A 24405-nucleotide genomic window follows, 5' to 3' on the forward strand; every position below is an offset into this window, starting at 1 on the left:
TATGTTTTTTCCTCGGGTAGAATGTCCTTTGACCTGAATAAGTGAGGGAACAGCATAAAAAAGCTGCTTAACCATACAGAGATAAAGAGTAGCACAGACAATCAGAGCAGATTAGAGGTCAGGCCTACAATGCTGTGTCTGACTCTAAACACAATCATTCCTCTCCTCGGCTGTCTAAACAGGAGAGATTTAATTGCCAATTCAAAACCTGCGCAAAAGCAGAGGAAGTTCAAATCACAGCTAAACTTCCTCCACTCCTGGTTTTGCATAATCAAAAAATCTCAGCTCTCTCCAACAGTGAGAACTGCCTCCCATGGAAGTCATTAAGAAATGATTAAAGGATTGGCACAAGCTACTGCTATCAAGTGCTTCCTACACTAGATTGACATGTGGCCTGTGGGAAAGCAGCTTTTGAATCACACAATATTCAAACCCTGACACACTGCACTTCACTGCACACCCACACTTTTCTGACGAAGCAGTCTGCACAGGAAGACAACTAAAGAAAAAAAAAGTGGTATCACATCTGCAGGTCTTGCTATCGCCGCCTCTTTCTGCACATGACCTGGTATGCATCAAGGCACAGAGAAGAGGAAAGTACAGCAACCGATTGAGAGTTAAAAAAAAAACAGAGGACGAACTTCATGTCATGCTGGGAGAAGATAAAAGGAGCAAAGGGGTAGAAAGTGAGGAGTTAAAAAATAAAAGACAAGCTGCACCAAGCGAAAGAGCAGAACTAAACCAACAGGAAATCCACTGCAGCAGAGCAGAGAATAAACAGCCTGACCAATGTGGCAGGAAGGTGGATGTGGAAGAGACACATTTTCTTTCTCAGTCAAAAACAGTTGTCTACCTCGTACATGCATGTCTAAACAGCATGTGACATCCATTTACATAGTTTCACTGTGTGGGCTTGCAGCATGGTTAACAAAGGCACGACTATGTGTGCATAAGTGTGTATATGCATGCATGTGTGCGCTTGTTAATTCATACCTTTATTTGTGTAGTGAGTGTGCATGTCCGCCTGTCTGCTGTGCCAAACATCTGCATTAGTTTACCTGCCTCTGAGCCTTAAGGGTAAGTTGATTTTTGGTGAAGCTGCAGAGATAACAGCGCACATAAACCACCACCCGCCTGTGCATCATTACCTTAATGTGTGACGGCAGTGCTTCATATCTTCAGACACTTTTCCAGGCACATTGCTCGCAGTGCAGATTGTTAAAGCAGCAGCCTTAACTGACCTTTTTTTGGCCATGTGGGCGCAGTGGAAACAAGGTGTATAGATTTTCACCTTTAAATGTGATATGCTAAACTGGTTAGCAAACAGTTTACAGACTGCAAAGCAAAGCAGCATTCACTTAGTGTTTGTGTCCACCTGATGAATGAAACTGCAAAATTCACTTTTCTTCTAGCTCTGTTTTGGCCTCCACCAACTCCTTTGGGAAATATCTGTCTCTTTAACTGCTAAATGCTCAGCTATGTTCACCAGCTAGTTGCTGAATTTGACTGCTTGCTGTTTGGTGCTGAGCAGGTAGCATGCAATGCGTGAAAAGTGACGAGAGCAGTGAGACTGAACTAAAACAGTGAGGGCCAAGACCGAAAGAATGAGCTGAAAGATAAAAAAACGGCCCGAAGACTTGAAGAGAACTGAAGGGTCGGGTCATTATGTTTGGGGGTTTGTCACTATGAGCAACCACTTCACACATCACATCACACTTTCATCATTTGATCCATTGTTAAGATAATAATACTGATTCAAGCTGCTTTAAGTATTCTGGTCTGCAGCTCATTAAAGGGGTTCTGCAGTATTTTATAATGACTTGATCAGAATGGAAAAACAAGAAAAACACATCAGTAAAAGCTCTGGATGAAATCATTTCACATTAATTGATTAACTCATTGCCACCCTGACAGCTGCACAGCGATGCAGCCGAAATGATTCACGGGAAAACTCCCTCAAGGAAAAGCCAGCGTTGCCATTCATCACGCCAACTGTTCCAACGCTTCACGGCAAATTCGGCTGCCAGGACTGCCACCGGAGAGAGCATAATGGTTTCTCAGCTCCTACGCCAGGTATCGGACTGGAGAGGCTCGAGCGGCAGCAGAGAGGACGTCTGCTTCCTGTCTGCCGGTCGAGTCTCTTACAAAGCAGAAGCTGGCGACAGAAGCTGCGAGAGACTGCAGGGTGATGTGAGCGAAGACGAGGGGATGAAAGAGAGAGAGGAAGAGACAGAGATGTATAAATAGAAAGTGCAGCATTATCTCTATGCTAATTATCTAGAAAGCAATAATAACGAGGAACATAAAAAGAGATCTAAAATACATCTATGTGTTGGAGGTAATAGATTTGTTTCCAGTTACTGCAGCACAGCTAACAGTAGTCTCTCAGTCCCCTCACTATTTGTAGGCTACTCCAAAACAGCTGCAGTGTGAGAACGGATATCTTAACCTAAGAAAAGCTTCCTTAGCTTGCTAATTAGCTACGAGGCTGCTAGCTAACAAACTGTCAGAAAAAATGACTGTCAGAAGCAAATTGATTCCTTACTCCCAAAAAACTTCAAAAACTCCAGGGCACTGTGTTTATTCACCATGCTAACGCTGAGCTCCTCCAATATGGCTGCTTGTCTCTTTCCCTCTTGTTTGTTTCAGTGTACTATGCGCAGTAGTTCATTTCCCAAGAATGGCCTCACGAGGCATGAAACACACCTGTGCCAATGCAGCGCTCATACATATCAATGACAGCGATATGAAAAAAAGAAGAAAGAGTAAAAGCCATTTCATGCATGCGTGCTATTTTTGCAGCTGAATAAAACGAATCTTCTCTTTTCTCCTGAGCAGTGTTGACTTCAAAATAAATGAACGTTACCGGGATGACAGTCTTTTAAAACATTTCCTTTTTGGCACTTAAATACTTTAAGTTCTGGGAATATTGTGCTGCCACTATTTCACTTGGCGTTTTGTTCTTTCCTCTCCTTCCTATGTAGTGCCCTCAAGTTCCTGCTGTCCTGAGGTTTACCAGGCATTAAAGATGATATTAGAGGGGCAAACAGAAAGACACAAGAGTTTTGTTTGTAAAATATGGCAAGCTGAATAGACCTCACGGAGGATGCATAAGGAAACTCCTCAGTCATACAAGAGGCTGCAAGAGACACAGCAGTGCTCTGAAACCAGGAGTGCATCGCTGCTGAGGTCCATGTACGACCTTCTGGCTGGCTGCTCTGCCAGGAACAACAAACTCACTTCTATGAAGAACACTGAACAGGCAGCACTCCAAAACACTTTCGTAACAAAACAGGGCAAACTAAACTTATAATCATGAGGTTTGTGTAATTGAGGTCAAGTCTTTTTAAAGTCTTTATGAGCAGTACCATGTTTTTACTGAAGTCTAACATAACCATCAAATCAAAGAGAACGGCGTAGCAACGGTGTCATGTTTATTGACTACAGGCATTATCACCTTCAAAGCACTGCTGCTAAAAACAACTGCAGGCCCAAATGCTGGAAAGATAACAGCAGAGGACTCGCTCGGCCACGTGTTGACCACATCTGTAGAATAAGGAAGATTGCAGCCCCGTGAGTTTTAAAGCAAACCCTGCCTCATCGACCCCGTCATGTAGACATCGGATGAGAAGCGTAATGCTACCTTCTGTATCAACTGCATGTCAAATGTTAACTGACGTGCATCGTTCATTAAAAAGTCATAACCGACACCGACGGCTGACAGACAAAGCTAGCGACAAGCTGGTATAGAGGACATAGTGAAGCATTTAGGCAGATATTTCCCTCAGGAGGTGGTGGAGACCAAAACAGAGCTAACAGAATGGACTTATATAGCTTGTTATGAAGTTTTTGCTTTTGGTTTAGAAGATAGTTCTGTAATGAAAACGTGGACGTTTCTCATGGGAACTGTATCGATGAAAGAGTGGAAAGCATCTCTCATCCACTTTCCCACCATTGTAAATTTCTGGCCATGGATTTCAGCCAGGAGTGTCCTGCTCTCACAGGCTCTCATAGGCTACTAGCTACAAGCAAGCAGGGAAATTCAGGATTTCTTTAAATGTGCAGTTGATGCTCATTCTGAGCCTCAATGAGAGTGGAACAGACCCGTGGATGCAAGCGGATGCCGTTGACCATCACTTACAGACGCTTGTAGTGTCACAGACTTATTTAAAGTCTGTGCTGAATATGTTAGATTGCCTGAGGCTTATTAACAAGCTCTCCTTTGCTCTCATGTTGTCACTTTTCCGAAATTCAACACATGCACTCTGAGGGAGGAAGGAGTAAGATGAGCCATTCGTATAACCAATTATAGACAATGGGACTCACCAAACCTACCCACGTTGATAAGGTGATAGTAAAAAGTCTATCAAATACAAAGGGATTTTGTTACATTATATATTAGAAGGTTGAAAATAGACTAAAAAGGTGCCATCAACTTTAAATGAGTCTGCTGTTATGGTAAAGCAAAGGTTTTGGGGTGAAATGTGTCACTAAAGCTTTTAAAAACTTTACAATGACGATCAACATGTAATATACATGTATGCTTCATGGATAACTAGTCTAGTGTGCGATTAATATTAATAAACCAACTTGAATATTCATATGGCTAACATTCATGCAACCACTCCTCTCCTAAAATCACGTCATCAAGGTTTTACTAGATATTCTAGTCATCTTGATCTTGTAAGAACTACGAGTCAGTAAAACCCCATCATGCTGAACTGCTTAAATCTGACACGTAACAATGGATGGCTGCTTCACAGACAACATAAAGAGAATTTAACATAAAAACATTTAATCATCCAGTAAAGAGCAGCAGACATGGGAAGAGAGACAGAGTGACGAGCTGACAGGCAACAAGGAGAGCCGCTCAGCTGACCCTCATATGAAGCTGCTTTGTGTTAGCTGCATGGTGACAGGAAGGTCGCCGTCACAATAAGTGTCTACTCAAGTATGGCCTCGCCTGGAGACATGAATAGATCTCCTCAGCAGCCATCCATCCCTCCCGCCATCCCTCCTTCCTGCCGTCCTTCTACGCAGCCAGCAGACTCATGCTGCGAGCTCCAACACAACAGCTTCCTCTGTTGGCTGGCCTTGTATGAAAAACTTAATGGTAATTGCCCACAGATGCCACATAAGGATAAGACAGTCGGGGGAGAGAGAATTGGCTCTGAAAAGAATATCCAAGGGGAAAAATGGAAGTCATAATTGTGGTTTCAAAGAGACAGAGAGGAGTTATTCAGGATCTTCACAGAGAAGTCTGGAGTCTTTCAGGAGAGCTCTGGCAGGGGGACAGCATTGTCATCAACTGGACACTGAAGAAGAGTTTGGAGACCAGTATATGCCACATAATGGGCAGATTAAAATTCCTTTTTGACAGACAGTTTGCTATTCATCCGGGCTTTTTGTTACAAGTCCAAGAAAAAGACAAAGGGGTCCTATTGAACAAAATCTCTGCAATGGATGAGACTGCCATTATTCCAGATTTTCCTTATTGTCAACAAATAGCATCAAACACAAAACACAGCAATGCGCTAGCTTATCTCTCAAAATGAACTACATTTTTCATGGAAGTGAAGGAAAAGTGCAGGGTTTGGTTATGTTAGGAACAGGATCAGCTGGTTCTGGTCTCTTCCTGGGGTTCACTGATAAAAAGACCATTTGACTTAGAATTGAATTTGACAGCAGGCGAGACGACGGCGCCGTTGCCCCCTGACCTCAGTTTTACTTTCATTTTGCCTGCGCTGCGTATTTCATCCCACTGATGAGGTGGAGATGTGCCGTGTGTATCTGTTGGCCAAGATGAAAATGAATGGCCCACTTTTTGAAAGAAATAGCTCCAGTATCAGCTAATACATTCGGAAGAAGCTTCCCCGCTGCAAGTCTGCAAACAGTCTCCAGACAGTCAGTAAAAAGTGTTCACGCTGCTTCGACCCAGCAGATGGAAATATGGTGTGCAGGTTATTGAAAAGATTTAGAAGATGGATGTGATCCACTCATGACCTCTCGGTGACCCCTCTGTCCATGCTTCAGCTGTAAAGCCACTGATCTGTCACGTTAACCCCCGGCAGTCTGGTTCATGTACAGTACTTTCATGTGCTCACAGTTTCTACAGTCTTGCTATTTCTGCCTCTGTGCTTGGAAAAGGAAATTTAAACCAACAATACAGTGATGTGGAGGTGATTTAAGATTAAAATAATACCGTGTGTTGAAAAGAGGATTAGTATAACTGTAAATGTATATTTACGTCACACGGAGATCCAGCAATGAGCACTGAGTACAGACTGGTAAAAATGATTTGTGGTGCTGATAAGCCCATTCTGGTCTTGATTCAGCGGGATGCTGCCGGCGAGCTGAGGAGAGCTGAGGTGACACATGGCGAGAGCGAGAGAGAGAATTAAAGTAATCCCCGTCTAGATCACTGGGGATCAGCTCAAATCTTGATCATTTCGTCTTCACAGCAAACTGCGTGACAGCCTGAGTAACTTCTGCCGTCGCCTGTCAGTCAGCTCTGTCCTAACACCTGTGACGCAGGTGGGCAGACACAACACACAACACAGATCAAAAAGCTGCTCTGTGATGTCTGTTGATCTGAACCGAGTGGTTTCAGCTTTTCTCTGTGTGCTTCGAGGTTATTTCCTCACCTGAGCTGGTTCGATATCTTGGTCAACAGATACATGCTGGAGGCAGCATCTGTGCTCGGCGACTGCAGCGAAAACGTCAGCCTCAAGCCGCAATTACGCACGGCTAGCAGCAGTAAAATAACCACAGGAACCTTTGCGTCTCCCATGCACATCAAACTTTAACTTCTGATGAATTATTCTGTGCAGCGTCAACCAGCACACATGCTGGAGACTAATACATTTAGAGCTGCAACAATTAGCCGTTTAACAATCAGCTGATTGAAAGAAAATTAATTGTCAGCTATTTTGACCATCAGTTAATTTGCTTCAGTCATTTTTCAAGCAACGAGTGTCCAGTAGTAGGACATATGGAGGAGCAGAAAAAAACAAATATAAGTGGGAATTTAAAGTTGAATCAGACACTGAGAGCGTCTCCTCGCACATCCTGGCAGTTCACATTGCTCTGCGTGCTCGTTTCCTCCTTTTGTTCATGTAACTTCAGTCAAAGTTCTCTTTAAACGTCTTGACGGGCGTAGCCGAGATGAAAGAACTGCTTGAGCTGTGACAAGTAGTGGCACAAAACACAAGAAAGATAAACAGTGCAGCTCGTGGGCAAGCTGCCATGGAAAACACATTGTGAAAATGCTGGAGGGCTCCTGTAAAACCAAACCAGTTTTCTGCCCTGACGCACCCGATGGAGGGCTCCGTATAAACAGAGAGGTGCTCTCACTTCTGACAGCGGTGGCCCAGAATTAAACCTGCTATTGTCACTGCTGCGTCTTCTCTAACCAGCCTGTTTAAACATGTTTGGCACAGAAGGCTCAGTGTGCCAGAGAGGAGAGATAAAATCACACCTGCAAAGTGCCGCCGTCCACAACGACACCTACCGTATTTACACTTAGGCACGGTTCACACCGGATGAAACATCTCCCAGGATGCTGTCAGCTTCCTGTTTAGAGCTGTACGCGTCTGTGTGACTTTGTGTGTGTGTGTGTGTGTGTGTGTGTGTGTGGTAATACTGAAAAGTAACGACATGTTTCATTGCAAAGAAGAGGCTTTTCAGTTCACTATAAAACCATTAAGATTAGTTTGAGGCTCGGCTAGGGAGTGTGTTATCTGAGTCCTCACGCTTTTTTAAAAAAAAAATTTCTGTATCTTTAAAGCTCATTTTGACTAAAGCTGAAAATACTTTTTGGATTAATACTAACTTCAGTCATTTGCAAAAATGCCAAATAATATCTAGCAATGAGAGGATTTGCTGCTTTTCTCTGTTTGTGCATTATTCTGTAAAGACCAAACAATGCAGCCATTGAAAGTTGTATCAGAACGCTATAAAATATTCCAGTGTTCAGCGATCAATTCAAATGTGCATTTAGGGTTAATGAACTACTTAGTGAAGTGTTTTCCCTCCAAAATAAAACGTTCAGTCAGCAGCTGGCTGGAAAATGCTCCCTGTCAGTGCTTTACTCTTGTATCTGATGTCTGTGGATTAACATCACTGCTGCATTCAGGTGTATGTTGCATCTTACTGCTGTAGATGTTTAACACTGAGTTCATTTTAACTACTTTATATTCTGTTGGGTAATTTAATCTACAGTAATGCATCATATTGTATAAGATCATCATATCTTTGTGTCTTGTGAGAACCACGTATCTCTAACAGCCATGTTTTCAGCTTTGTGGCAGTGCCTTTTCCAGCTAATCAAAGTTTCTTTTCATCTGAAGAGGCAGGACAATTTTCCCAACCTGTAAAAGCAACGCTTCATCCTTCAGTTTGTCATATATTAACTGATTCAGAATGAGATCTGTGGTTTTCACTGGACAGGAAGGGCTACTGAGCAGCAACGAGTAACTAAAGCTGTTGGACAAATGTATTTGCCTCTGAGATGTAGGGCTTCCACCAGTGACAGCACACCGTGAAATGAAACAGAAAGGAGCACTGGAAGTGTGTGTGTGTGTATGTGTGTTTGTGCAAGTGTGTGTGTGTGTGTGTGTGTGTGTGTGCGTGTGTGTGTGTGTGTGTGTGTGTGTGTGTGTCAGTTAACTCATCATTAACTCAACACTGACTCTCCATGTAAATCTGAGCACTGCAGGCCACAGGTTCAAACCCTGGCCACTAATCCGGTCCCCCTCAGTAGGAACCATGATCGACTGTTCCAGGTGTGTGTGTGTGTGTGCGTGTGTGTTTGTGTGTGTGTGTGTGTGTGTGTGGGCTCCTGCCATCTGGCCCAAAAAGTCTGCTTCCTACCATCCTTCCAAACAGGAAGCCGAAACAAATCCTTGATGACACAGGTCAGTAGTTTAATTGTCTCTGTGGGATTTCTGTGCAGCCAGCAACCAAAACTGCCTCCTTCATCTCAACCAATTTATCTCTCTTAAAACCTGTGTGTGCATGTGTGTGTGTACCATGTATGTGCATGCAAGTTTGACTTGATTTACTGCATTTAAAAGTGTAAAACATAAAGGGGATTTTGCCAGTGGGTTACACAGCATCCTGAATGTCTTATGTTCTCTTTCACAATTGTCTCTCTCTCACACACCCACGCTCACACATACACACATACACTCACACACACACACACACACAATCACACACACACCATTAGGACCATATTAATAAAGCCACCCCATGCCTTGGCCTTCCATAGAAGAGCAAGGCATCAATTAAACAAGATGAATCATGGGAAGGAGAAACTTTCATCTCAGTCTAACCCTGGCAATAAGGGTTACACGGTATTGAATGCCTTATGCTCTCTCTCTCTCTCTCTCTCACACACACACACACACACGGACACCTGTTCCTCTCACTTTCAGTAATTGACTTCTGACCAGAGGCTCCACAAAAACGTGGCATTTTAATGTGAATGGCTCAGAGGCCAGTCCAGGTGCGCAAAACTCTTCAGCACCCGTCATGCGCGCATGAGACCCCACCCAGAGACCCCGGTGTACTGCAGCGCCGGTGGGAGCCTGCAGCCCTGCGCTGTGGACACGCTGACAGTTGCCGCCGTACAGACGGCGCGACGAGCGACGAGGCTCGCTGCGACGCGCCGTTTTCTCTCGCTTACCTTCAACCAGAGTCCGGTTCCTGCAGCCTCGGTACGGCACCGACACCACCAGCTCCACCGCTGAGACGCTAACGCCGGTCACTTGATAAGTTATCTCCGCCACACATCGTCACGCGGGCACGAGGGAGAGTAGTTTTCACTATCAGGCGCGAGCTCCAGATGTTAGCGAGGGCGGTGTTCCCATGAAGACGTCAAACATCCAGCTGAATGAAGCCGCTGCTCTGCTTGAGGCACACCGGCACCTCTGCGGCTGTCCACCCGCAGCACCGGCTCAGAGTTTCGGTGTGACTGTAGAGTGACTCTCGGTCCGCTCGCGCTGCTGCTGCTGCTGCTGGATGACAGGACGCCGACCGCGCGACCCACCGACTGGCTGCCGCTCCGCGGCCCACCTCTTGGTGCCGCCTACCGGTGATACCCAGCAACTGCAGGCGGCTGTAGAGTGCAGAAAAATCTGCAGGCTTGTAATTATTCTAAGGTTTCACATAATTGAGTCATAGCAAAGAATAGACACCTCATCTCCTCAGAGTGTTGTGTAATCTGTTGACTGGCGAAATTGAATATGACAATTATACAGAATGTGTAAAATGCTGTTTTTTTATGATATTCTAAAATACTCATTAACAGGTGAACGAGCAGGTAAAGAATCAATTAGAGCTCACCTTGACACCTCAACACAATACTTGCAAAACCAATGTACATCTTCACATGTTTTCTGTACTAAAGCCAACGTTAAAGCTAAATCCTGAGATCAGCATGTTTTGGATATTACACATCTTGAAAGTTGTCTCAAAACCTCAAGAATGATAATATAATTTAAACTGTCCAAACTTTGGGGAGCCAGTTTCATTTATTATCATCATCATTATTATTATTATTGTGTGTGTGTGTGCGTGTGTGTGTGTGTGTATTGCTGGTGAAAGTTAGGTACTTTCCAGGCAGATGCTAAAGAAACTGAGCGTCTGTACAGAGGAACTGTTATCTCTGTCTTTTAAAGGACACTTCCGCAGGTGAAACCTTGCCACTGCGAGGAGGTTGAACCCTACGTCTTTGACTGATGGACACTTTTGTTATGTGACTTCTTTGTTGCTATTGTCAGGTCCCATTTCACATTAAATCCCAGTATTTTCTTTCAAAGGCGACTGTACCTTGGCAATTAGAGTGGGTGATAGATAGTTTAGCTGTTGATAAAAGCCAGCCAGAGGCATGACTCCTGCAGGTGCATGATGAAAACACTGTGAATTGATAGATAATAGTGTCACTTTGTCCCTTCGGAAAGCCTTTCTATTTCCCCCTGATTCTGGTCTGGAGACTCTCTCAGCACAGCTGGGCGGTGCTGCAGTTGTGGATCCCCTCTCTTTCCCGAAACTGTTTCCCCTGCAGGGTCGGTGTCCTGTTCCTTCAAACCCCCACCCCGCCACACAGCCAACGAGTTTTGATGGGCTCATCCGACCACCATCTCTCGTCGGCGCCGCTCACCACAACATTCAGTCACTACAACAATGTGGCTGACGTGAAGAGATACGGCACACACGATACAGCTCAGTACAGAGGATGGTTTTTGTGATTACAGATCGTGCTCTGTACAAGCCTGGCCAGGTGTCTCTGGGTGTGGCGGGGATGAATTCTCACTCCTGGTGTGGTGGTGAATACCTGAAAAAATAAAGTGTGTAATTCACACCTTAGGGCATTAGAAGTAAAAGTTAAAAAAAAAAAAAAAACAGGAGGTATATGTGGCGGCACCACCCTGAACTCATTTCTGTTTGCATTTAAACTTGCCGAGGTGGTAACTGCTTGCACGCTGAAATCACAAATGCAAATCCTTATCCTCAGTAACAACGGCGACCATTTCTGCAGCCACGTGTGTGCTGCCGGAACGGCTGCAAATAATTTCCTTGAGATTCATTCGAGGAAATGAAAAAAAAAGTGCTTTCAGTGCTTTTGTTCACAAAGACTTTCCTGCCAAGTGTGCACATCTTCTGTGCATTTGCTCGTTCTAGCCTCAAACTTGATTTTTGCATTTAAGCCCAGTGGTTTACGGCAAAACATGCTGCTTTATATCACAGAACCTCTGAGTGCAGAGCACAGGTATCTGCTGACAATGAGGAGAGTAATATGAATGATCAGTGTGTTGTCATATACTTGACTTCCACTCCGAGGAGAAAGAAATACACAAAGAAAGAAAGAGAGAAAGAAAGATGTGGCTGGGGTTTCATCATGAGGCAGCATCTGCGTCTCTGTTAAAGAAAGACATCTTATTTTTAACTATTTTAACCCAAACCATGATCTTTTCCTAAACGTAACCAAGTCATTTTGGTGCCTAAAGGTAATACAGACACTAAAGGGTACTCGTACACCTGTATAAAACCCAGAGACGTATTAGACAACCTGGGATTGAGAACAGGTTGGTGATTTGGCAAATCCCTCTCACCACCAATATGTGGACGCTTGATCAGAACCACTTGGTGTCTCAGGCACTGGGTGTCCCTTTAGTCTCGACCAATAGACTTGTATGGACAACCTCTCTTCACTGCTGACGCGGCGAATGACGAAGCACAAAGAGTGAAAGAAGAAGGTGGGGCGGTCGGACGGGACAAACACAGGACTCTCATCCAGGACCATGGGCTTCACGTCCCGCTAAAAAGTCAAACATAAAATTCAGCCCCCCTCTAACGCCTCAGTCATTTTCACAACAGTTTTCACAATATAACCTGAGAATACACAAAGAATACACACACATCAGCTCAACCGTCATCCAGTGAAAGAGGATGCATGAAGAATCAGAAAGTCACGAATCTATAAAAAACAACATTTGACTCATTTCAGACAACACCCACAGCAGTGGGGGGGACAGCTGCAGGAGCCGGTAAGATATTAATCATCAAGTTAGTAAATAATTCATGAAGGAAACTTCAGTTCTGTTCCTCCTCCTATGCTGACTTCTCATATCTAATGCTTGTCTTGTTGTGAGACCAAGGGACCAGACTTTTCTTTCAGTTTTAGTTCCAGTTTGGCTTTTTCTAACTTAAAGTGTTTCTGAATGACTGGATTAAAATCCTAAAATTAGTTAAAATCACCTGAGCTGCGATTAATTGTGTGTCCAGTTTAACCCAAAGTGAGAAGGACTTGTTGAGCAAAGATTAACACTTAACTTAAAAAATACATCATTCATGTGGAGCCTCTCAGAGGGCAGATGCATGCTGCACGCATGTTTCCTCCTGCTGCCTGATCAGTTGCTTGGTTACTTTCAAGTGTCCTGACAGAGGCCAGGACAGGATGCAGGACGAACGGGGCAGTGCTGGGAGGGACCTGAGCTTTGATACTGGAGCTGCCAGTAAGGAGAGGAGGAGAAAGCCTGCCCTCTGATTGTGTCCTTGTGTCACTTTCAATGTCTTTGGCAGGTTGGTGTTCAAGCTAACTCACGATTCATACACACTCACGCGGGTACACATGCTAACACAAACACAGGCCTGCCTACATGCAGCCCATGCAACGAAGGCTCGTTCCTGCAACACTCTTGGTTCTTTGTTGTGTTGCACACTGAGTGAGAGTCACGTTACGTGCACGACATACAGAGAACTGCTTTCCTTTTGTCAACGCTGATTTCAATGCGGAGCTGCAGGAAACCAGCTTTCAGGAGAATCAGTTGGGGCAGGAAGCAGGAAAGATTTGCAACGGTGCGTTTCACGCTTTAGGAAGCTTTTATAGATTTTACAGGCAGACTTGTCCATTCAAATGAGGAAGTAATTAGTCTTTGATTCTTTCTGTTATTGTATTAAACGTTGCTCTTTCAATAATTAGTGTAGGTTTAGGTGCAGAGGGTTTAGCACAACAACAAATCAGGAACTAGTGGAATCCAGTTATATACTGGTTGGTTTCATTCAAAAGGACTTTACCAATGTTTCTACATGTTGTAGCTGACTTTCATCAAAACATGGACACTTTACTGCCATTACTGCCATTTAACAAAACAAACTGCAGTGTTTATGAATGAAACTTCTTTTAGCCATAATTTTCATTAGGCGAATTAAAAGTTTTTGTGCATATACTTCTAAGAAGTATGCACAGCCAGGCTGAGGCCGGGCCTTCCACTTGTTTGACGCACTTAACGGAAAAAATCACTGGAATACGAAAATATATTTTACCTTTTTATTTACGGAAAAGAATGATCAACTTATGATATCGTGCACAAACTCATAATTACAGTGATCACAGTGATCAAAGGTGGTCAACCCTGCTCACCCTCCCTCACTCTCTAGCCACACACGACAAAAAAAAGGTGAGCAGGTGCTTATGTTAACTTAACATCCCCGCCCATATCCACTTGACCTACATATTCCCCTCATCAGCAGAATCACACAAACCTGAACAATAACAAAACCAATATTTCAAACTCATTCATGGCTCCTACAGTGCACATTCATGACTTTGTGCTCAAGAACCTCTCATGTTTTCTTTCCATTCACAATTTCTGAAAAACGTTTTCTGTTTTATATTGGGATTGACTGCTGCCTCTTCAGTCCTCTTAACCAGCCAGTAGAGGCCACACGTGCTCAACAGCTGCTGCAGTTTGCCTCAGACACTCCTGGATCAGGCAATGGGCTCTATTAAGTGTACTTAGTGGTAGCAGCTTTGACAGTGTTACGCTGTGTGTGCACAATAATGTGCTGCAGACATTTCAGAATGAAAAGGCACTTACATTTACTTCATACAAAATAAAATATAATAGAAACACTATTTAAGCATCATTTTCTCCTCCATGGCGCCACCCTGTGGTTTCATTTCGTAAATGATTCAAATAATCTTCTCATGCTTAAGATACCATATACTAACCACAGCTCACTGGTGCTGCATGGTCCCTATAGGTAGAGTTAATCCAGCCTTGTTAAGCAAACACATATTTATCTGTGTTTCTGAATTTAAACAAAAGAAGGAGGTGCATCTCAATGTGAATGTGGCTCAGGGAGAGGATAATGAGACTGGATGACACTGCTGAGGTGACGGACTCATTCAGTGAGACGTGATGTGAAATTCATTTTGAGGAAAAGAAAAAAGAACATGAGTTCATTGTAAATAAAGATGCAAGTATAATAAGATGATTTAATATACCACTGCAATGTTTTTACAGTTGAAGAAGGTTAGATCAGAGAACTGTGAAGTGTTTAACGGACTAAAAACCAAGAAGAGGTGGCACCATCTTCACATTAACATAACACACACAGCAAACAGGCATTCCAGTGGTGTGTGTCAGTGGCTTTAACCACAACATGCAGTGAAGGTGTCTCGTCCGGAGGAAGCAGCCTCCCTGGCAGACCAGCTCCCACAGAGAAATGGAACAAACAGTCCACTTAATGGTTCAACAAGCTACCAGCTGGACAGCAGCTGGTTCACCTTCACTGCTGCTCCCACTTGTTGCTGATCAGGCCTCTTCTCATGACTACGTGGATGCGCACTGGCTGAGTCCTGTTTTGCTCTTCCACCTTTATCTCTCCTGACCTCAGAAAACTCCCTGCATAGCTCCACCCAAACACAACCTGAGACCAGCTCCAAGCGGCCAAAGCAACAGGCCCCAGTGGGGCAATCTGTCAGCATGCAGTAACCTGCAGAGTGAAGCTGAGGTGGTGAGTTTGAGCCTCACCTGGAGCGGCTCGACCACGCCGGACGTGGAAAACATGTGCAATCTAATGATCCGTTTGACGACTGTGTCTTTAACAACTCACAAAAACACACTCTGAAAGCTGAGACAGGGCAGTCAGCATCTTTACTGTGAACATAAAGGTATTGCGTTACATCAGATGAAGTTGCAGAGCAAAACATTATTCAGCAGCGCTAACCAAACGTTAACGAGTAACCAGTAGTCCGCCATTGTGGCTATTTCAGATGCACGCCCATTACACAAAGCAACTATGGCTATGCAAATAGCGGGGATAAAGTGGGAAGCTGCTGCTGGAGCCCCAGACCTCCACTGCCCCCCAAAAAGGCAGGTTGTGGTATTTGGTATGTGATTATTTGTAACTTGGTGTGAAAATATGTACCACTAAAAAGCAGAATACAAGCTGACATGACCGAGGCTTTACGACGGGTCCCAGTTTGCCTGGTTTTGAGGCCCTTTGTGAGGCCCTGTACTATTGCAGCTGATACTGGTGCATATTCTGAAATTCATATATGTTTAATTTGATTATTACATTGCAAACCTCCACACTCAAATGAACAGAAGCATTATTTGACTGTAGTCAAATAATGCTAAATTGCTGTAATTTGTCACCTCTTGTGCTTGTTCAAACACTGAAAATCATTCCTGACCTGCCTGTTCTCCAGCTCCTCTGCATGACGGTGTCAGGCCAAACGCATGAGTGAAGGATGCATACTGTGTTACAGCAGAGGTGAAGATTTCTGGGTGATGCATCGCGGTGGTCCTCGCGGTATCTGTTGCAGACTGGCCTCGAGCCCGCTGGCCCTTGACCAGTAGCTTATGGAGTTGCAGATAGCAGCAGCTGAGGGACTTCAGCTGATAACAGCCTGCTGCAAAATATCTGCAGCAATGAAGCCCCTGGCTCCTATCAGTCATGGTCTTCCATGTCATGTTGCAGAATTAGACATTTTGAAGAAATGTAATGACAGTTTTAAAGAGGTGCTACAAGAGACCAAAGCTCAAAGAAAAACACGGATACGCTCTCACCTGCTAAAAAATAAAAATAAGAAGTGGCACCTTTAGCCCCAGCCCCAGAAAAGCGCGCACCAGCTGCGCCCTGCGGTCAGCCACACTGATGACATGGTGGAAACACGCAGCGTGACGCACGCAGGGCAGCAGATAGCGCAGCGGTGTGGAGCCTCCACCCTGGCCTGCCTGCGGTCCGATAACAGAGGAGGGAGACTCTCACCATTCCACCTCGTCTTCTTCGCTCAGGAAAGGGATTGTTACTTCACCACCCGTTCGTGCGTTTTGGTTAATGCGGTGATTAAAAAAAATGGTTGATTAACGCCTTTTACTGCTGTCGCCTGCTGTGAATCTGACTGTGACCTCCGCTGTAAAGGCATCTCACTCTGTGGCTGCAATGCTCTCCAAGAGGGAGAAAGAGCTCATTGCAACAATATGGGCGAGACTGACTCCCGTGGCAGAAGATATTGGGTCTGATGCGCTTCTTAGGTAGGTTCATAAGACATTTCCAAAATATGAACTATAATATGAGTCTGTATTTGAAATAAACTGTTAATTTTTCTCCGGAAAGACTAGTGTGTGTGTGTGTGTGTGTTAAGGCTTCCATCATAATTACAGAAAAATCAACAATTCAACTTCCCGTATGGAGATACAGACCCTTGTGACCCCTCATTCATGACTAAATCATCACGTGTTATTGAGGAATTAAGAAGACAATCTTTATTAGTATAATATTGACAATGATAACCATAGACTTGATGGCTGTAAAGACCTGGTAAATGATGGCAGCGATCCAAGATCAGTGAAATGTTCAAATTAGTTCACACTGATGATGGTGATGATGATGATGATGATGGCAGTGGTCAAGCTCAGCCTCCATGTCTCGCCTTCTCTGATCACCAATAAAGTTTCTGTATTTAAATAAGAAGAGTGCATCATTGCCAGTGGTGGAGGAAGCATTTGTATCCTTTACTCAAGTAAAAGTACTACCACCACACTGAGAAAACACTGCATTCAAAACCTCACCGGAGTAACAGTATGTCAGTATTATCAGCAAAATGTACTTCAAGTATTAGAAGTACTCATTGTGTAGTAAAATGATCCCTGTGAGTGTTTTATTATTACATTTATTGTTATTTTGGTAAATATTACTGCTGCATTCATGTTGCAGCTGCTTACTGCTGTAGATGTTTAAGCTTGTACTTTATCTACTGTTTGTTTAATGTCCAGTCGTGCTTCATATTCTGTATGTTTGTAGCGTCCTGTCAGAACCATTTATCTCTAAAACATCCAACTTTCCATGAGCTCAGAACAACAGCCTGTTTTCAGCTATGTGACGATGCGGGACTAATATTTGTGGTGTGGTGGTGGAAATATTTGTGGCATATCATAGAAATATTCAAAGTACAAGTACCTCCAGTTTCAACTTAAGTACAGTGCTTGAGTAGGTTTACAGCAGAAATCCTGATTCATTCACATCAGCTCCACTTCTCCCTCCCCTTCCACAGGATGTTTGCCTCTTTCCCAGGCACCAAGACGTACTTCTCCCATCTCGACATCAGCCCCCGCTCCGCTCACCTGCTCTCTCACGGGAAGAAGATCGTCCTGGCCATAGCAGAGGGAGCCCAGGACATCAGCCAGCTGGCCGTCAGCCTGGCGCCCCTGCAAACGCTGCACGCCTACCAGCTGCGGATAGACCCGACCAACTTCAAGGTGCCTTTAGAGTCACTTCTCATGGATCGTGCTGATAGTGAGGCCTCGCTAGTTCATCCTGTATGTGTGTGTCGTCAGGGGTGTGAAAATCCACGTCCATATCAGATCAAAGTCCACTGACGTCAGCAGAGCAGCCGTTTACAGCTTCAACACCAACGTGTCTGTCATGTTTAATGTAGCTTAACGCACACTGTTAGTGTTTGTGCAACAGAAATATATTCACCACCTGTAGATATATCATAATATTGGCACACACTGTTCGGTTATTAGTCCTGAAAACTCATTTAATTCAACATACAAAATTGTGATTTGTGTGTGTTTTTGTGATACATTTTTCAAAATACACATACATGTATTTGTATGAAGTCTATAATGCACATATATATCAGATACATGTGACATCGGGACGTTTGTAGGTCTATTATTGATATAAGCTCTAAATAGGAAAGGTAAGAGATTCAGAGGTGATTTGGTCCCTTGGAAACAATGCATATTAAACTTTTAGCTCCAGCATGTTGCAGGGGTCTCTGGAGCAATTGGAGGTCCCAGTGGAGGGATTTTACTGTGAACTGGCTTCAAGTTATTTACAAAAGTGATGTACAATTGTTGGTCTAACCTGGTCGCTTGACATATGGCAGGAACTGGTTTATTTGCAGGTGAAAGCTTCCTAAAACCTAATTTTACTGATATCCGAATAAGTTTATCGGATTCGTCTTGCTGAGGCCCAGCAGGATCCAGCATTCAGCCGTTTGTCAGTAACACACCTTTACCTTCTCTGCAGCTTTTCTCACACTGTATGCTCGTCACCTTGGCCTGTCACATGGGCGACGACTTCACACCGGTTGCACACGCAGCGATGGACAAGTACCTGTCAGCTTTCGCGGCCGTGCTCGCCGAGAAATACAGATGAGACCCGACCTCGTGTTTTTAGGAAGTATATGAACCCTTTATAGTATCTGAAATAATTATGTGTGAGTGGTTGTTATTATGCAATGTTTTGTAATAATAAAAATGTGCAATTAACACCTTTCCTGTTGATGTGTTGATGTGTCAAGTACTGCTGACCCTTTAAAAGCATAAGATACGTTTTGATTGATTGTGTTGTTGTGCAGGTAAGTTCTGACATCAGGTGTTTAAGAATGAGCAGCTGAACAGGGTAGAAACTCATGCTGTTTGATTCTGTTCTGGGTTTCAGTGAGTATGCAGTGCTAATCAGTGCCCTGCCTTGAACTGGCCGACAATATTTCTACATGATGACACACCAAGGTGACTCCTGCAGTGTGTAAACTAACTAATCTCACATCTCTGCAAGTGAATTTTTGTTCCGAACTGGCATGAATGGGAACCAATAGTAGCCTGAAACATAAAAAAAATAATCTACACATTTACAGTTTCCTTTAGAGAAAGTGTTGATGTGAAAATATGAAAGAAGCACTTCACCAGAGCTTTGAACTCATAGATGTGGAGCACAGCGTAGCCTTCTGGACAGCAGCAAAATAACAGCAGGCAGACTGGGTTGTACAGTATGTACTGCAACAGCGCCACCATTTGGTAGGATGATTCAGAAACTTGCAAAACTCTAAATAAGGCAGTCATGCAATCGAAGGACAGATTTCATCAGGAAAAAGAGTGATTTGTTTTTACTCTAGTATTTTGCAGTCAGGACTTTTCACTGACTACACTTGTCTGACAGCTTTAGTTGCTACTGTACAGATTAAGATTTTTACATACAAAACATATGAAATGATTAGAGAATATAATGCTTTGTTATAAATTAAACTACGAGACATAACATATTTAAATAGGGCCAAAACAATTTGTAGCATACCCTCCGAAAGATGGTAAGAGACTCGACTGATGGTTTTTAGTGTTTATTCTTTCTTCAAATTCCACAATAAACCAACGTGAGAACTTGTAAGAAAACAAAGAAAACAACAAATCACATCTCTAATACCATTTCCTATATAATAACTGGTAAACAATCACAGTGCAAGCATAACTGAATACTCAGCAACATATCGTAAGATCGCTAAACATAAGAGCAACAAGCTAGCGTAAATTTCCTACACATACACATTGTCAAAAAATATAATTACAATCACACACCAACCTTGTGCCTCTTCGGGGGGTTGCTAAAATATACGTTGTTTCCGTCACGTTTCTGTTTTGCTGCTTCACGTGTGTTTACCCTTGTTTACTTTACAGCCAACTTTATAATTTTATCGTCAAATCGTTCATACCTTGTTCATGGCTGAATTTTCCCGGCGACACTATTAAACCGGAAGTACGGCATAGCGCCTTCAAAATAAAATCTTGCACTCTTAAGATGAACCCTTTTAGCTCTTAAATGAGCAAAATACACACATACATATAGATGAAATTACATTTTTTAGCAAACTCTAATCATGAAATATATTTAGAAAGGAATCATGTCAAAATACAATTTGTTTCTCTCAAATGAATTTATAAACAGTGCAAGCTGCCCTCTGGTGGACAAAACGAGAAACAACAAGCACAAAACACAAAGTGGGTTTGCTACACAATTAGTTGATTGTTTGATTGACAGAAAGTGTATTATAATTTCTGCTTCTCAATGTGAAATTGTCTGAAATCTTCTGAAATTCTACAAACCAAAGAATTGAGCAAATCGAGAAACCAATAAGGAGAGTAATCCATCAGGAAAATAATTAGCTGTGGTCCTATATAAAATAATGATGACTGGCTCACCTTAACCAACTACAGCAGTAAAATGCCGCTTAGACATTGATGCATCAGTCATGATAATCTAATGATATGATAATATATCAGCTATGATTTTTTCCTGCATTTTGATTTTAACAGCCATTTTTACAATGTGCTATTAGTACGTTTACTCAAGTAAAAAAAAGAATAATAATGATAATAATAATAAATGAATACTGGCGATACACCGCTGCGCACTCCAGTCCAGTGGGTGGCGGTAATGCACCGGTGAGTTTTGCTACAGCCAATAAATTCGACGACGAAGAAGAGGAAGTCACCGTCCGTAGAAGAAGAAGTAATACATTCATGATTAACTCTGTGGTCTTGTTTTTATAAAATATAGGATACATATCTCTAACTTCTAAAAAAGTGCATTTGTTGAGTATTTGAATTGTCTTCGCTACTAGTTGTTTGTAATACGTGTTCAAATGAGTCTATTGTAGCGTTACTTTCGTGTTAAGGTGTACTTTTGAAGTTTTTGCTGACAGCAACAGTTGCAGTGTCGTTAGCTTGTCAGAGGGTTGGCGAGTTAGCATTAGCCTCCTGGAGGATGGTGATGGATGAATGGAGGATGGATGGATGGACGATGGTGATGACATGCGTGCGGGCTCTCTGGTGGCTGCAGATCCTCGGCCAGGCGGAGGACTGTCGGACCTCCAGGATGAAAGTCTGCGCCCTCCACTTCTTCTCGGAGTGCTTCACCAACTGCACCCAGCCCACATGGGCTTTGCTGTTTGGCTTCACCTGACCGACGATCCCGCTTCAGACTCCACCAGAGGGTCGGCAGGTGAGTGCTGGAACAGGGTCTGGGACTGTAGCAACTTTAACTCAACTCTCCATATGTTTTTATAATTTAAATTTAGCATTTCACTCGGCAGTACTGTTTAAGTTTTTAATACATATCTGCTGTAAAAAAAAAAATATTTTTTAATACATATGTGTATGTCTGTGTCTACAGCACTTAGGGTTGTTGTATTCTACTCTATAGATATGTTGTAGATATATTGTTCTTCATAAACTCTGCTAAAGTTTTTTTTTTTCACATATTCAATATTGAGCTATTTTAACTTATTTTGCTATTTGTCATGTTCATGCAATAACCTGGTGCTATAACGGTTCCCAATTTGGGATCAATAAATGCATTTTTTCTCTCTATCTATGCAGATAACTGTTCACCTTGAGGTCCAGGACATGTGACACATGTCACTAATGTGACACATTTACTTCAGGTAGATACGACCCATGCTCGTATCCTGATGATGACTCAAACAACTATGATATTGAGGCTGAGAGCGCCACAGCTGCTGGCAGGTACCTAAACAGATAAATAGTAAACTTGTTTCATGCCGGCACTCAAGCTTTTTTTCCAGAATGTGAACATCAGGTGTGATTTATTAGCTCTTCTCTGTTTTTTCTTGCTGAAGCCCAGAGTCATATCAAGAGCCTCTGGAGTCTGAGCCGGAGCAGGCGTCCATGGAGTCGGAGTCACAAGAGCAGTCTGTGGAATCAGAGACCGTGACAATAAAGGCAGAGCAAGAAGAGTATGAGGAAGCTCTGCGCTAAATCGTGGCACCAGAAGGCTCATCTGTGCAGCCTGACAGACATTCAGGAGGTGAGGAGAGAGACGTCAGTCCCAAGAAACTCAAAAAGACAAACTGGAGTTGTGTCGCTCTATTGCTAATTCTTATGAGTTTTAGCCAGATGAACTATACACTGTGGTTGTCTCTAGATATACTCTGTATCGGCTAACTCACTCTCTTTGTTCTCCCTCCACTCTGTGTTTGGAATAGCCTTGGCTGTTCATGACTGTGCCATCGGATGGATGATGAGCGCTCATGTGAAAGATGGCTTTCCCCTGTAACCCAAACAGCAGGCATTCACAGCGATGAAGTGTTCTTCTAACCAGAGCACGTGTAAGAAAAAAAACTCATCTGTTGATATATATTTTATTGCCACTCTAAGCTTTTTGAAACCTATGGATTGTTTGCTGTGGTTTGCTGGTGAACTTTTCCCCTTGTTTCAATTTCTTTCTTTTCACACAGAGAAAAATCCAACGAGCCAGAATGCATCACGACAAGTCATGTGAGGACACCTGGCCACAGGAGCCATTTCGCTCAGACTTGCAGAGTAAGCCTTACCGCTCCAGAGTTCCTTTGGGACTGGACCGAGACCACCTCCTGTCAAGGGTCCATTTTGACTGAACCAAACAGGTCAGGTGTGAAAGCATTCCTAAAAGAAGTTATGAGTTTATGTCTTTCTGTTCACAGCCCTTTATCATCTGGACAAGGTGACTAAATATGATTTGGCTGATAAGACAACGGAGGCTGTTTGCCAGACATGTTAATGTACAATCAGGGCTTTCCTGTTCCTGTCAGACGTTAGCTCACACACTGATGTATTTATCAGTGTAATTTTGGTGTCTTTATTATATAATTAAATAAGACATGAATTTATCTGTTTACTTTTAGTGAACCAATACTTGCACTATTACTTGAATTGAGTGTTTTGTTTTTCAAGGCAGACAGTGCTTTTGAAAACAGGGAAAGAATCATTTTGATGAATAAAGCCATGTTTTTGACCATTTTTGTTTCACTTTTAAAATTTAAGGGTCCCACTTCAACAACAAACAATAAAAGCCTACACACAGGAGAAAAGCAGCATGAAACAAGAGCTAATAAAACAAATGTGGTGTCTGTCCACGCGGTAACAGAAAGACGGCCTGTTTCCAGTCCAGGTCCATCCACAACCGGCCTCTGATTTGGCCTCAGTCCAAGTGAAAGTCTCCAGTGCAAGTGTCCATCCTGAGGGTTTCCAGGTGAAGAAAGAAAATCCTTTTGACAATAAATCAACAGTCTTTACAGAGAGACAGTCCATTCGTGGCTTGTTCAGAAATGATGGCCATTAACTTAAAGCACAGACCTGATCCTCTCTCGTGGTATTACATTTCAGATCTGTTTGTACCAGGAAGTAACAGCAGGAAGTGTTTCTTTGATCCATTTCATCAGAATACATCTTCTTGCCAAATAGAAACAATTTATCCAACAATATAAATCTCAGATAGCGGAGCGATGCCTCTTTAGAGGGTCGATGCAGCAAAAGAAAGCTCAGGGTCTGTCTTCATTTAAACATACATATTAATATAAGGATAATTCTATACATGTTTTGTGTGCTCAGCCCAGCCCTCTTCACCCTGTTCACTCACGACCGTGCTGCCATCCACCCCACCAACACAGTCGTGAAGTTTGCGGAGGACACAACAGTAGTGGGTCTCATCTCAGATAACAACGAGACCCACTACAGAGAGGAGATACGCCAGCTCACCCAGTGGTGTTCAGCCAACAACCTGGTGCTGAACACAGGGAAGACCAAGGAGGTCATTGTGGACTTCAGGAAGACGGATCACGCCCCCCCTCCTCATGGACGGAGAAGTGGTGGAGCGTGTGGACAACATCAGGTTCCTGGGCCTCCACATCACATCTGACCTCTCCTGGTCCATGAACACCTCCCGCCTGGCGAAGAAGGCACAACAAAGGCTCTTCTTCCCCAGGAAAATGAAACGGGCTGGACTCTCCTCTCGGTTGCTCATCAACTTCTACAGGGCCACAAT

General features: G+C 43.3%; 2 protein-coding genes and 1 long non-coding RNA gene across 4 annotated transcripts in view; 2 read left to right on the forward strand and 1 right to left on the reverse strand.

Annotated features, from left to right (window-relative positions):
- Positions 1-10066, reverse strand: part of rhbdf1b (rhomboid 5 homolog 1b (Drosophila)) — a 36026-nt gene extending 25960 nt beyond the window's left edge. Inside the window, exon 1 of one of the 2 annotated variants that reach the window (XM_041962820.1) lies at positions 9689-10066. The gene's annotated coding sequence lies outside the window, so the exon portion shown is untranslated. The remainder of the gene's footprint in view (positions 1-9688) is intronic. The other variant, XM_041962821.1, reaches the window with a different exon arrangement.
- A 6294-nt stretch (positions 10067-16360) lies between these two features.
- Positions 16361-19073, forward strand: zgc:163057 (uncharacterized protein LOC563335 homolog). The gene is made up of 3 exons (XM_041962405.1): positions 16361-16832; positions 17852-18056; positions 18838-19073. The coding sequence occupies exons 1-3, from the start codon at positions 16741-16743 to the stop codon at positions 18964-18966; spliced, it is 426 nt and encodes a 141-aa protein (XP_041818339.1). The 5' UTR covers positions 16361-16740; the 3' UTR covers positions 18967-19073.
- A 2036-nt stretch (positions 19074-21109) lies between these two features.
- LOC121625142 lies at positions 21110-24025 on the forward strand. Its single transcript, XR_006007891.1, has 6 exons — positions 21110-21585; positions 21963-22109; positions 22223-22410; positions 22589-22711; positions 22841-23613; positions 23973-24025. It is a non-coding gene; the product is annotated as an uncharacterized LOC121625142 (long non-coding RNA).
- Positions 24026-24405: the final 380 nt, after the last annotated feature.

Source organism: Chelmon rostratus, chromosome 21 (genome assembly GCF_017976325.1).
Source record: "Chelmon rostratus isolate fCheRos1 chromosome 21, fCheRos1.pri, whole genome shotgun sequence".
Classification (NCBI taxonomy): domain Eukaryota; kingdom Metazoa; phylum Chordata; class Actinopteri; order Chaetodontiformes; family Chaetodontidae; genus Chelmon; species Chelmon rostratus.

Bases quoted from the DNA above. Each gene is read 5' to 3' on its own strand.
- zgc:163057 (XM_041962405.1), top strand. From the start codon at position 16,741: ATGCTCTCCAAGAGGGAGAAAGAGCTCATTGCAACAATATGGGCGAGA. The intron at 16,833-17,851 runs GTAGGTTCATAA...CCCCTTCCACAG, and splicing joins GGGTCTGATGCGCTTCTTAG to GATGTTTGCCTCTTTCCCAG. The intron at 18,057-18,837 runs GTGCCTTTAGAG...CCTTCTCTGCAG, and splicing joins TAGACCCGACCAACTTCAAG to CTTTTCTCACACTGTATGCT.